The 14,285-nt window shown below is 35.5% G+C and overlaps 1 protein-coding gene across 2 annotated transcripts in view; it reads left to right on the top strand.

The window, feature by feature from the left end:
- The window catches only part of CNTN5 (contactin 5), a gene marked incomplete at both ends in the record, with an annotated part of 369,931 nt that overhangs the window by 338,931 nt on the left and 16,715 nt on the right, over nt 1–14,285 (top strand). For both annotated transcript variants that reach the window (XM_080353816.1, XM_080353815.1), the window contains 2 exons: nt 6,101–6,171; nt 9,003–9,237. In XM_080353816.1, the coding sequence (XP_080209942.1) occupies nt 6,101–6,171; nt 9,003–9,237 (306 nt within the window). The remainder of the gene's footprint in view (nt 1–6,100; nt 6,172–9,002; nt 9,238–14,285) is intronic.

Here is a 14,285-nt window from a genome sequence, read left to right as displayed (position 1 = left end):
AAGGAAGAGAAAATAGACAGTAATCACAGTAATCGTTGACTGCATGGGTATATTTAGAACCAATAGGCTACTAAAACATAATATTGCAGGCTCAAACTAATATGTAGTACATATTCATAAAGAATGCTACTAAAAGACATAACAGAAAAGCTAAGTAATTGGTTCTCTGACACATATGCCTCAGCATTTGAGATGTCTGTCTTATATATGGTGATTTGGAGGTTTTTCAGATTGAGTCCAACAGCCAAACAACACTATTATCAGTGAATAGAACTGCATTCTATCTCCTACTGAATTACAAATATTAAAAATACAGAGGAAATGAGAAAAACAAAAATGCAGATCCTAAGACCAGTTGGGGCATTCTTGTTTTCCAGTAGTTGAATACAGTGTATCATCCACTTCTAAGATGCTGGCACAGTCTGCATTTAATTTCTGAACAGATGAGATGTGAAATGTTTTCCTGGGAGGATGAGAGCTTAAGGGCTGGCCTTTCACACCATGAAAGGGTTTTCATTTAACATTCCTCTGTTTCCTAGATGTGTACTGCAGGAGATATCTCTCTCTCTCTCTCTCCATATATATATATATATGTATGTATTTATATATATATATATATATGTATTTATATATATATGTGTTTAGATAGACATATAAAGGCAAAAAGCTGAAAAGAAAAAACTGCTGAGTGTGTTGTTGCTTGGGTCCTCACATTAGGAAGTTCTATCCAGCTCAGACAAACCCTTCTCTCCCTACCCAACTGTTTTCCACAGCTAATGAGTTGATTTTCAAATCACATCTGTATCTTAAAATATATAAAAAACTCTATAAGAAATAAATAACTGCAACTGTATCTTGAGCAAACACCTTAAGGACTAAAGCCAAGTTTAATAATTCATCTCCCCCAAAAAGTGAAGCAATATCAAGATTTTGTTTCATTTTGCTTTATTTGATGTTTCAGAATTTAAACAAAAATATCCATATGGAAAATATGTTCATGAATATAGGATTCAAGAAGAGTAAGAAAAACCTTTTGATTAAAATACAGAATTGGGATTTGGAAAATCTAGACTCAATTTCTTATCAGAAAACTCACTGTAAATTTGAGCAGCTCGCATTAGTATTTCTTATGTTAAAAACAGGAGGTCAGTAAGACTCTCGCTTCTCTTTGTCTTCCCTCTATCTCAGTTATTCAGATTGCAAAATTGAAGGATAGGGAATAATCTAGCTACATGTTTCTACAGCAATACTAAAATCAATTATAAACTTGGCTGACACATACTTCTGTTCTGCACAAAAATTAAGATGTTACAAAATTAAGAATCTGTCATTTCTCTTCATAATAAACAAAACACAGAGAACTGAAAAAGCCACTCAAGTTTTATTTGCAAAAAATAAAAAGACAAAAGAGAAACACTTCACACTGATTAATTAGTCATTAAATAACATTGTTTAAATTTCTTTACAAGATTGGAATGTTAAAAAGAGAATGAACTGTTTTTCAAGTACTTTCTGTTTTTCCAGGTTCAATGTGACGTTTTATTTTCCTTTCTAAGGAAATCTAGTTTAAAAGGCTTTTCCAGTTCACTTGCTGAAGTAAAAATGGGGAGAATAAAACTGATTTTAAACAAAATGTAGATTTTCCTTATTTAGTAAATGAGAAGCAAAATAATAATTTTGGATAAAAATTAAAAATCTATGTCATCTCTAAACAAACAAACCAAAATCAAAATATACTCATTTGTCTTTCCAGTTTTAATTTTTCTATTAAAAAAAAAAAAACTGAAACAAAGATCAAATTATACCTCTTTTTAAAACACAAATGACTACGTTTCATTTGTCATGTCAAAATGAAATATTTAATAATTTCCAATATTTTACCCAAACATGACTAGCCAAAATCTTTCAATGAAACAATCTACCAGAATCCACAGTTTTCATTAAAAAGAGAAGTTATATATATATATATTCTGTCAGCCAGTCAGCCATGCAGAGTGAAGAGAGAGGAAATTTTACAACTCTAAACCAAAAACCTAATTTAAGCACCCTAAAGCACAGAGCCGTTTTCAAAATGTTGGGCACAGTGGAACTCTGGCAAAAAAGCTAACATATACCTCAAATGTTCATGGTTTCATAGCTACAGTGTTACCTATTACTTCCAAAAGCTTTCCCAAAATTTACATTTAAATACAGATTTAAAATATATAGGTGGCATTGTCAGCATTTTTCAGCACTTTATAACCAATGCTCCCATACAAAAAGCCCTCAGAAACATCAGTTCTATCCATACATTTTGTCCTAAACAAAACCCACTGATTTTCATATGCATTTCTCTTGTAATTATAAGATACACACAAATTATTAAACAATTGGCCGTGGCTTCATGTTTAAGCTTTACCTTTCCATACCACCTTTTCTTCATTTATAGTTGAAGCATATTGTCAGATGTCAAATAGGACTGCTGCAGGCTACATTCTTTGTGCCTGCTCTTAGAGAAAGCATTAAAGGGGTTTTTTTTGTTTGATTGGTTTGGGGTGATAAGTTTTAAATGTTTAATTACACTTTCATTTTCAGCATATGACAGTATTTCCATGAAAACAGAAAACAATAAGAACCAAAACCTGCTGTCTCTCTTCAAATCAAACTCCCGGCAATGTCACTTCAAGATTTTTGTTTGGTTGCCTGAAGTGGATGTTTTGACACCAACGTGTTCCAGCATACACACATTATTTACAATGAACTACATCTAGGTACCATGTATTTCAGAACAGTTTTTAGTACTACTTGTTAGCATCACTGGAACAACGGAGAGACCTGGTTTTTGAGTCCCAACCTTACCAGAGGCTGTAGAAACAAAAGAAAATAAGAGCTGACCTGATCCCAAAGAATAAAATAGGAAACAAGTGAGAATAGGTAGATGGCAAAGAGACTAATGAGAAGGCTTTGATGAGAATTACAGACATAGGATCAAGCTAAAAATAGACACATTTTATGATCATGAAGACCAGTTTTAATCCAAGGAGTGATTCACTTTCCAGTCGGTGACATTCTCTCATCTTCTTGTTAAATCATAGAATCATAGAATAGTTTTGGTTTGAAAAGAGCTTTAAAATCATCAAGTCCAACTCTTAACCTAACACTGCCAAGTCCACATCTAAACATGTTCCTAAGAACCTCATCTACACGTCTTCTAAACACCTCCAAGGACTGTGACTCAACCACTTCCCTGGGCAGTGTTTTCCAATGCTTGACAACACTTCCAGTTAATAAATTGTTCCTAATATCCAATCCAAACCTCCCCTGGCACAACTTAAGGCCATTTTCTCTCATCCTATCATTGTTACTTGTGAAAAGAGACTGATGACCTCCTCTCCACAATCTTTGTATTAACACAGCAAAGGGCTCTTTGTGACTAGTTGGGCTGTATTTATTCAGGAGAAACAACACTTAATTTCTCAGCTTTGATAAACACTAAAGAAAATGGGTTCTAATGTCCTTGTCCCCCAGACACATGGATCCTGGGAGCCAAGTTTAATCATCATACTTGTATATTATGTGCAAGTGTACCTCAGTGAGTGACGAGAATTGACAGCTTAAAGATTGAGAAGTCACTAATTGCAAAACAATAAACTTAGGCTATGAGTGAGTAAGTCTGGATATAACACTGATAAAAAGGTGATGCTGCTGAAATGGTTGCTAATGCATAACATCAGTGCCTGGCAAAAATGTTTTCTTTTAATAGTTTTCTTCACTTAACAGTTACTCATTTGAAAATGTCCCCCTCTAACTGTGTATACTCTACTTTGGTGCAGAGCAGAGGAAATTTATTACTTTGACACATTTATTCTTTTAATGATTATTCATTTGAGAGAGTTTCACTGTGTGAATGTACATTTTAGTTTGGTGGAAAAGAAATTCATCGTTTTGACAGTTTTATTCTTTTAACACTTATTCATTTAAATAGGGCTTCAGTCTGTAAAGCTGTTAACAAGAAAACTCTAGAAAGAGGACACTGCAGGTTAAATGAGTCCATCATGTTGGATGCCTTAAAGGAGTACAGTACAGTTGCTCATCAGTAATGTGGAACCTACATAAAAATTTCATTTATTTTTATGACTTAACCGAAAAATGTCTTAGGAAGGCAAGAGAAAAATGGGTGCTAAACAAGGTTTAAATATGCTCCATTAGAGATGGCATCATAAATTTTGCATGTTAATTAACTGGAAAATGATTCTTCATCTGCATTTTTTCACTGTAGAACATTCATCACAGTGGTGCATAACAATTGTTTTTATTCTTTTTTTTTTTTAATCCATAGGAGAATTCTGTTTCTGAAAGGAAAATCTGATTAACTTTTTGCCATGTAAAATCAATTCTAAGTCGGTTTATGCGTCCAGTCACTGAAGTCTAAACAATCCTCAATATTATTTAGACAGTTATATTTGGATGGGATGAACCACCCCCAAACTCTGCATTCACTGGAAAAGGAGCCTGGGCCTGGATACCTGTTTTCCCACTGGCTAAAGTTAAACTGCAAAGTAATTTGATCATCTGATTATACAGAAGTCAAAGTTGTCAGCAGAGAGTAACTATGAAAGATATCATTTAGTATGTGTGTAGGGAGACAGATGGAAGGGAGGGAGGAACAAAAGAAGGAAGGGAGGCAGGTGGGAAGGAAGGAAGGAAGGAAGGAAGGAAGGAAGGAAGGAAGGAAGGAAGGAAAAGTCTAAGGCACCACATTCGCCAGATGAACCCAGCTTTATTGGAGAGAGATGTTTCACCCATTAGAAATGTCCCCTGTCAGTCTTGTAAGAATCACAGATACAAGGACTCTTACCCCATTTCCAACAGTGTAAATTGAAAGCAATTCATAAGCTTTGTGAGTTTGCATCATTTATGAGAAAATAACAACAACAACAACAACAAACAAAACAAAACACACAAACAAACAAACAAACAAAACAGAATTGGACTTACATTCTTTAAAGAAGAGTTCCAAAAGACATGACACAAATTAATTCTGAAATTTTACATGACCTTCCAGGATCTAGTAAAAAGTATGCTTTCGTTGAACTTAAGCAGAAAATAGAGAGGACTGTGAACATTTCTTTAAATGTGTCTTTTCTTTCTATAGTTCAAAGGCACAGTGCTACTCAGTAAATAAGCTAAACAATATGCAATAAGGCCTTAACAGTTAATGCCTCACAGTACATTTTTACGAATGACTTATGTACTGCTGTAAGGAAGAAAAGAGAAAGTTTATATTTTAGGCCATATTTTATCAATTATTCAAGTGTTACCTGCTCACAGGAAAGAAACTCTATACACTAGTCATTTTAGGAGCTTCATTAGAGGCAATAAGATAAAAGAAATTATAAAATTCCAATGTAACAATTAAGATTTCTGAAGTGTTATCAAATGTGATAACCCAATTCTCACTGATGATAATAGTTATAATTTCTTTTAAAGAATTTCACCAGCTGCTCATGTGTGCTTTCAAATCCATAATGGTGGTCTCAATTTTTAAAGAACTGTGGGTAGTAATGCTTCCAGCATTTTCCAATAAATGATAAGGGCTGTTCAGGAATGGTTACTTTAAAATTTCTGAAAATTAGCTCTCTGATAAAGTGTACTGGAAAAAATTTACAAGAACTAAAACATTCTGGGTTACTAATGACCTGGGAAATAGTAGAGACATATTCTTAATGTCCTAACATTTTAACCAAAGTCTGAAATATGTCAGGTTCCCTGGCATTTGATTTTGAGTTGTCTATTCAAAAAATAAGACTGTTGACAAGATAATTCCTGTTTCACATCCTTGATGATCTCTACATTGAAATTCTGATTGATCTGCTTAAACAGTTTTGTGTTCCAGTATTATTTTTCTTCTCAGCTATACTTTGATTGAGTTTACTAGCTTGACTGTGGAATTCTTTGAAATGAAACGAGCAAATTTTCTTTACCACAGAGTTCTATGTTTGTTATTTCTGTATTGATTTAAAAGCCTCATGTCTTCTGTAGCAACTTATTACTATGGGGAAAACTTCAATAACTTGGACATTCTGTTTTGTTTTGTTACTTTTTTCCTTTTTGCTCACAGTTCCAAAGACACCTCCAGCTAATGTAAGTGGCAGAAGTGGAAGGCGACATGAATTAGTAATAGCATGGGAGGTAAGGGACTTTTCTGATTAAAGGTTTGGTTCATGTTTATTTTTTTGAGGGCAAAGTAAAATGTACTGTCCTGGGATTTCCTTACAGCACATCTTGGCAAGACATGAACACAAAATACTGTTCTTTAAATATGTTCTCAAGTTTCAAAGTAATGTGCATTTTCATGTGGTTTGAGTAGAGAGTGTTATGGCAGTAGCTCCAAAGTCATGCTAATTCATAAATCTTTTCTTCTGGATCTACTGCTCGAGTTGATTTATTATAACTTCTGTAGATCTTATGTAAATGCTACACCATATGAAATGATAGCTAAGGGAAGAGAAGGAAAGCCTTGTAACTTTTTTTAAACTTAAATTAAGAAATAATTATTTTGTTAAGTATTTCATAAAAACATCAAACTAAAGACCAGAAATAGACCTTTATTTTGAGAAGATATTTTGATGCAAGATGCAACACAGATGCATGACCATATGCTAGTGGGCAACTGAAGGAGTGGGAGATGCTTTCTCTGCTAACCATAAATAACAGTAGAACAGAGACTTTTCTCGGGTGGGTTCAAAACTTTTGGATTTGCCATGAAGAGTTTCAGATTCAGAAAATATGTGTATATGTATATATAACACCAAATAAAATGTCATCAAATAAAGACACGGGATTTTAGTGGAAAACGTTTTCACCTAGGCAACTTGAAGAGAGATTTAGATTATAAGAAACACACAGAACTCCGAGTAACTACTTAAAATGTCAAATTTTAAGCTGCCTAAGACATCTGAGACAGAGTTGTTTTCGGTTTGCTTTATAGTCTAAAACTATGAACAGCTGCATCTCTCCTATTGGGAGAGAATTTGTTGAACCCCAAACAAAAATATCAGGTGGCTAGAACTGTATCTGATGCAAACTGGCCTATTCTCAGTCCCTAATATGATAAATTAGTATGTAATATTCATATAAAGTGTCTTTATAGTGTTTCTCAGGTCACTGGAGATGGGGACTACTGGAGGGCACTGTATCTCCCTGTCCATCAAGGGTCACACTTTTCCTTCAAAAGAAACCAGAGACCTGTGGGTGTCCCATCCTGTGATACAGATACAAGAGACAGTTAAGAATTAGCAATTCCCATAATAGAACTTCCAGTATACATTGACTTTTTTTCCTACAAAAGGAAGCCGATGCTTCTTCAGTTGTAGCTAAGCAATATAAATTGCCAATAAGGCAGAAGGTGTCATCATTCCCCCTTGTTTCTGATTAACTCCTTGTTTCCATCAATACCTGGCGCTGTTCTTCCTAGTGTTAAGACTTTCAGCACACTATTGTTTCACATAGCTCTTAAACTGCATAAAGTCATCAATCAAATTAAAATTACAAAAACATCATGACATTTCATCTGTGTTGAATATAAATTGTGAAGTGAGTATATTTGCATATTTTAATTGTTTGAAAGATTTATTCCATTTCTAACTATAGTCACTACCTCTTCAAAAAATGGTAAAAAGATAGAACAAAACACACAAAAACAGGCAATTAAAAGCAAGTGTTGACATTTCCACTGAAGAACTAATCGTGAAGCGCTGCATAACACTCCACCAACTCACAACAGACCACTGTACTGGTAAACTGGTAACAACGGACAAGGAGAAGACTGAGGCAGTCAACAACTTCTTTGCCTCAGTCTCCACTAGCAAGCTCTCTTCCCACACTTCTCGAGTGGATAAACTGCAAGACAGGGACTGTGGTAGCAAAGTGCCTCCCACTCTAAGAGAAGATCAGCTTTGTGACCACCTGAGGAACCTGAACATACATAAGTCTATGGGACCACATGAGATGCATCCCAGAGCCCTGAGGGAACTGGCTGATGCAGTTGCAAAGCCACTCTCCATGGTATTTGAGAAGTCATGACAGTCAGGTGAAGTCCCTGGTGACTGGAAAAAGGGAAACAAAACATCTGTTATTTAAAAAGGTGGACAGGAGGACCCCAGGAACTACTGACCTATCAGTCTCACTTCTGTGCCTGGGAAGACCATGGAACTGATCCTCCTAGAAGCCATGCTAAGGCACATGGAGGGCAGGGAGGTGATACAAGACAGCCAGCATGGCTTCAACAAGGGCAAATCCTGCCTGACCAACCTAGTGGCCTTCTACAATGGAGTTACTATATCAGTGAACAAAGGGCAGGCTATGGATGTCATCTATCTGGGCTTCTGCAAAGCCTTTGACACATTCCCCCACAACATCCTTCTCTCTAAACTGGAGAGGTATGGATTCGATGGGTGAACTGTTTGGTGGATGAGGAACTGGCTGGATGGTCTTACCCAGAGAGTAGTGGTCAGTGGCACAATGTCTGGATGGACACTAGTAACAAGTGGTGTCCCCTCAGGGGTTCATACTGGGACCAGTACTGTTTAATATCTTCATCAATGACATAGACAGTGGGACTGAGTGCGCCCTCAGCAAGTTTGCAGATGATACCAAAGTGAGTGGCCCAGGTGACATGCCTGAGGGATGGGATGCCATCCAGAAGTACCTGGACAAACTCAAGAAATGGGCCCATGCAAACCTCATGAGGTTCAGTAAGTCCAAGTGCAGGGTCCTGCATCTGGGCCATGGCAACACCCAGTATCTATACAGGCTATTACGATTAGGTGAAAAAACTCTTACAAGGCTCATCTTCAGAAGCAATTGTCCGCATGTGTTCCCAGGCATGATAAACAAAATCCTATAACACAACTGTAAGGGATCACTCTCACACAAGCAGCCGAATTATGGTCAGCTACTGGGTGACTGCCTTTTAAATTAGTAAAACCACATCTAATAATTATCTGAACTTTATTTTTTAGCCAGTATCAGAAGAGTTTCAGAATGGAGAAGGATTTGGATATATTGTAGCCTTCAGACCCAATGGAACACGTGGCTGGAAGGAAAAAATGGTGACATCTTCAGATGCCTCAAAGTTCATCTACAGAGATGAAAGTGTGCCACCTCTGACTCCGTTTGAGGTGAAAGTTGGTGTTTACAACAACAAAGGAGATGGTCCCTTCAGCCCTATTGTGGTTATCTGCTCAGCTGAAGGAGGTCAGTTGAATGTGAAGTTAACTTGTATATTATAAACTATATTGGGCTATTTTTATATTATGTGTTCTATTATACCATGTTTTTTCAGTCTTAAATTTCCAAATTCTTTACAGAAGTGCTAAGTAACATTAAACATGTTTCGCACAGAAAAAAGTGAGCTAAGCTACCAAGGTTACCCAGAAAGCAAGTGGCAAAAGTTTAGGAAAAGACTTCAAGCCACATCAGTCCTAACTAAAAAAAAAAATCTCTTTTAATGAGGTGAATCCCTAACATGAAATCTGTAGTCCTAACTTCAAGGTGGGCTGCTCACTTTAACAATGAGCAAAGAAAGGTTGATATTTTCTAATATTTCTGAGATTCATGATACTTTTTTTGATGTGTTAATCAGACAACAGCTCCAAGGCTAAAAAAAAAGTCATTTATGCATGTTCATTTCCTAGTTAATGGATACTAAAACTTTACAGAATGCAATTTGGTTCTTTTATATATATATATTATTTTGTTTCTTTTTCAGTTCATAAGTATTAAAGTTCTGAATTTATGTTAATGTCCAAATATTCAATGTGAATTATAGCAATAGTTCAGAAAAACAAATGAAAAATATTCCTTGAAAATTTCTACGTCAACTTGATGTAACTCTCAAAAGTATTTTGTGGAGAAGAAAAATAGAGACTAATTTATACTAGTAAAAGAAGTCATTCTGTATCGGCAGAAGCCAGTGTATGGAAATTTCTGTACACACAGAAGGTAAATAAATGTTATCTATGAGAATATTTTGAGCAGCTCCATTACTGAAAGTTATATATTTCAATTTTTCTTTATTATACTATCTTTGAGTTAGCCCACTGTCTCCTGTTAACAGAATAAAAAAAGGACAGTCCTGGTACAGGTGGGAGGAACTTCATACTATCTTTACAGAAATGTAGTGTGAATATAATGGTATTTCATGGGAAGCTGGAAAACATAAAATATTATTACATATTAGCCCACAATAAATGTGTAATTTTGGAGCCATGATGTAGCAGATACTCTTTCTCATGGTAAGCAGATACTACTCTCTTATGGTAATTATAGAGGCTGGAAAAGCTGATATTGCTAAAAGCATTTGCAGTAATTAGTTTATGCTCCATTGCTTGGATCAGCATTACTAAGTATTCATATTATTGTAAAAACAATTTTATTTTAAAATTTATAAATTGCCAAGTACAACTTGGAAATTTTACTGTTCACTTTCCTGTTCCTCAATGGAAAGTGATATTATGAGACTGATGGCAATGTTTTTTATTAACAGCTTCATACTATAATCAGAAAGTTAAATAACTATAGAGTTTTGCAAGAGAAGGGAGGTAAAACCTTAATGGATTTTCTTTTTTTAAATAGCAAAAGCTATTTCAACAAAAGCTGGATGATGAATTGTAATAAGTAGTCCTTAGCTTGTTATTTGGATAAGGCTTGAAATGGAATAATCAGTAATATATAAATCATTTTTTCTAACATTTCTTTTAAGATATGAAGCTTGCAAGTTGTCTAATTAGAATTCTTAAAATTAACTTTCTCTCTGTGCTCCCAGAGACTATCACTAGAAACCAACTTTTCTGATTGTAAGTCAATTACTTGAAAGTACCTCACATCATAGCTTTGCTAATTCAGTCTCTATAGGTGTCTGTATGTTGCCCTTTCCTGTTGTAAAAGGAATTCTATGGGGCTAAATACTTTGTAAGACTTATATTTGAGGAAAAAATATGGGCTGCTGTGACAATACAGTGTAAAATTAATTTATAACAAGCTTTTCTCCAGAATAACCCTAGGTGATGTACTGAAAATTTAAAGGAAAAATGAAAGTTTATAACAGCTAAGGTCTGGGCAACATGGAGACTGAGAACAACAGGTGTTTCAGCTTGGTCTGAAAAAAGGAGGAACTGGTTTGGAGAGAGGTATGGACTTACACACTTCGAGAGCTAAACAACTGAATACAGGTTATCTCAGGATTTCTGTTGAAGAGGAGATATTAAATGAAGATTGACAGGACAATACATTATCGTTCTAGGGCTGATCCAGCAAACCCTTAGCTTACTTGCTTTTCATCACACACTCAATTAACTGCTCTGCAAAAGCTAGAATAAAGGCCTAGGATAAAATTATTAAAAGATAAGGAAACTTTATGTTGCATATTAAAAGGTTTCCCACATCTACAGATGGATCTACGATTGTTTACTGGCATAACAAATTTGTCTAAGGAAATCTAAAACCTGTTCCTCATGTCCAGCCTGAATCTCCTGTCTTTTAGTTTGAAACCATTGCCCCTTGCCCTGTTGCAACAGGCCCTGCTTAAAAGTCTTTCTCCATCTTTCTAATAAGTCCCTTTTAAGTACTAAAAGGTGGCAATAAGGTCTCCCTGGAGAATGGAAAAGCAGATAGAAAGTTGTACAAAACTAGGTGAATAACCCAGGAGGAAGAAAAGCAAATGTGACTTGAAAAGATGGCTTAATGCAGTAGAAAAGTTTGAAGGAGGAGTCTTTCCTGGAGACCTTAGTAAGGCAAGAAAGCAAACAATCAAGAAGAGAAGAAGAAAAAGAGAGGTCAGATGTTTCAGTGAAGTAAAAGAGATGATGACAGCCACCAGCCAGTTCTGAAGAGGGGATGGGGGTGATACACAGAAGATACAAGAGAGAATAAAAAAAAGATACAGAGTTATCTTCAATAGAAGGCAGAACAGAAGGACAAAACAGAAGTGTTCCAGCACCAGGGAAAGACAAGACTGAACCTGTCATAAAGAAACCCTTTAACAAGGGAAAGAGGCACCAGAGCCATGGAGAACACAGCACGTTGGGCTGCCTATTGCAAGAAAGGCCAGAGGCTGAAAGGAGCATGAATAGAACAGGGAGAAATCTCCTAACTGTACTTTCTGCCAGGAAAATAATGGTATCAGATTCATGCTAGAACATACTAAAACAACACACTGAACTTCAATTCAGGCATAGATGATTTTGATCCATAGAGAATAAAAAAATTTAAAGGTACAAGATATTGAAAATAAAACAATGAACAAAAGCAGTGTTAAGCACTGTTTGGTTTAACTTTTATGTATTCTTTGGAGTTTTTTCCTCATGACTGCATTCTATTTCAATACTGAGGGGCTAAGAATGCCAATACTACTAATATAAGCTTTCAGTATCAGGGAAATTATATGAAATCTCTGTGTGTATTTAATTCACTGGAAAAGGAAAACAGAAAATCAAAAATATGGAAATGGACACAAAAATACAAGTGTGTAAAGATAAAATTGCAGAAGATGGAAAAGACTGTACTGATTAGAGTGATGGCCAGGTAGACTTGCTTTAGCAAGCATGACTGGACAAAGTATGAGTTACATCCGTGACTGCCATGGATGTTGAGAGCTAGTTCCCTTTACATGCTCAAGGACCTGGGATGAGATCTTTTCCTTCCCAAAGCAATGAAAATAAAGAACTGTTGGCAAATTAAATAAAACAAAACAAAAACAAAACAAAACAAAAAACAACAATAACAACAACAATATCTATCAAGAAAAAATAAAATTATTTCTATATAAGTACAGAAAAAAAAATACCAGACTTGTCAAAGGCTTGGAAGACTACTGATAGAATTTCTTAAGGATCAGTCTTAGATTATGTATATTTAATTTTTGTAAACACTAATAGAAGAGCTGGTTATGATATTGTTGTTATTACAACTTCAGCATGCACTGTCAATACAGCCAAATGTCTGAATACCTCAGAAAAATACAAAGAGGAAGAGGACTGGAGGAAGAGAAACATGAACTACACAGAAGAAAGACTCAAATGTTTTGATTTGTATCAGGTCACCATTCTTACAAAACTGTCACAGAGCTTTGCTAAAATCTTATCTATAGTTCTGATTGCTCATGCTTTACAAAGAGGTTCAAAGGACTAACAGGATCATCAGGAAATTAGTAGAAACTATAAGAGTTTTTTTCTTTTGTCCTCATAGAAAAAGGTCTGCTGTCTGCAGATCAGGGAGATTAGTTGGGATGGGGAAGAGCTTTTAAAGGTAAAGAGCAATGATGCTACACCTTTTTTGTAGCAAATAAACAAGACATCTATTCTTTATCCTTGAAGCCAACTAGACTAAAAGATTTTACATCTGCACATTTGAACACCATCACTCTCCAGACTGTGGTTTCATTCATACACCTCCTGTGAACCATCCCTGGCCAGGCACCAGCAAATTCCTGGGTGTATTTTGCAGCAGCACTAATTGGCCAAAGTCAATACATCACCACAGATCATGGTAACTGTTTAAGACTATAAACAACTGTATGTCCATGATCAGGATGGTCCCTTGTCTCTCTGTTCCTGTTTATTTTACAGGTATAGACACAGCCAATAAGCACAGAAATAAATATGAATTAGGATACATGTAGTATAGAAATAGGTGAGAATATGAAAGGAAACAGAAATAAGCTTCTGGGAGAAAAAGGAAACACAACCAGGTTCAAGATGACTTAGGTCATTTATAAAGTTGTTGTATTTTTATTTTTGTTTTTGTTTCTTTAATGATTACCACAATGGGTGATACAGAATCAGTTCTGGTAATTTCAATATCTATCTTCTCCTTCAGACACCTCATAAAATCTTCTTCTCAAAATTGAAACTTCTATAATTTTGATAAACAGTGCAATGAATGCTACTAAAAACTTCTAGATATGAAATAGAGAGCCCCAAGCAGTATAAGGTAAAGCTTGAAAACTCTCTGTCTTGCTGTTTAAAACCTCCTGAGGGACCCTAAATGAACTTCAGTAATACATACAATATGTAACGATACTGCACAAACCTTTTGTTCTTGCTTCATACGGATTTGTACTAATTCATTGAGCCAATGGAGAATCAATGCTTTCTGTCATATGAAAGGCAAAGGGCCATATAACAGACTTTCAATTTTGTTCTCTCACAGCTTTCAGAAGTTTTGCATCAGGCCAGCTAGCAGGTGACAAGACACTGCAGAGTGAATGGGTGTTCTCGTTAGCCCCATATCCCATTACTTTTCAT

The sequence above is a fragment of the Nesoenas mayeri genome, assembly GCF_963082525.1.
Source record: "Nesoenas mayeri genome assembly, chromosome: 1".
Classification (NCBI taxonomy): Eukaryota; Metazoa; Chordata; class Aves; order Columbiformes; family Columbidae; genus Nesoenas; species Nesoenas mayeri.
The sequence above is the reverse complement of the archived record's forward strand: the minus strand, read 5'-3'. Positions and strand labels throughout refer to the sequence as shown.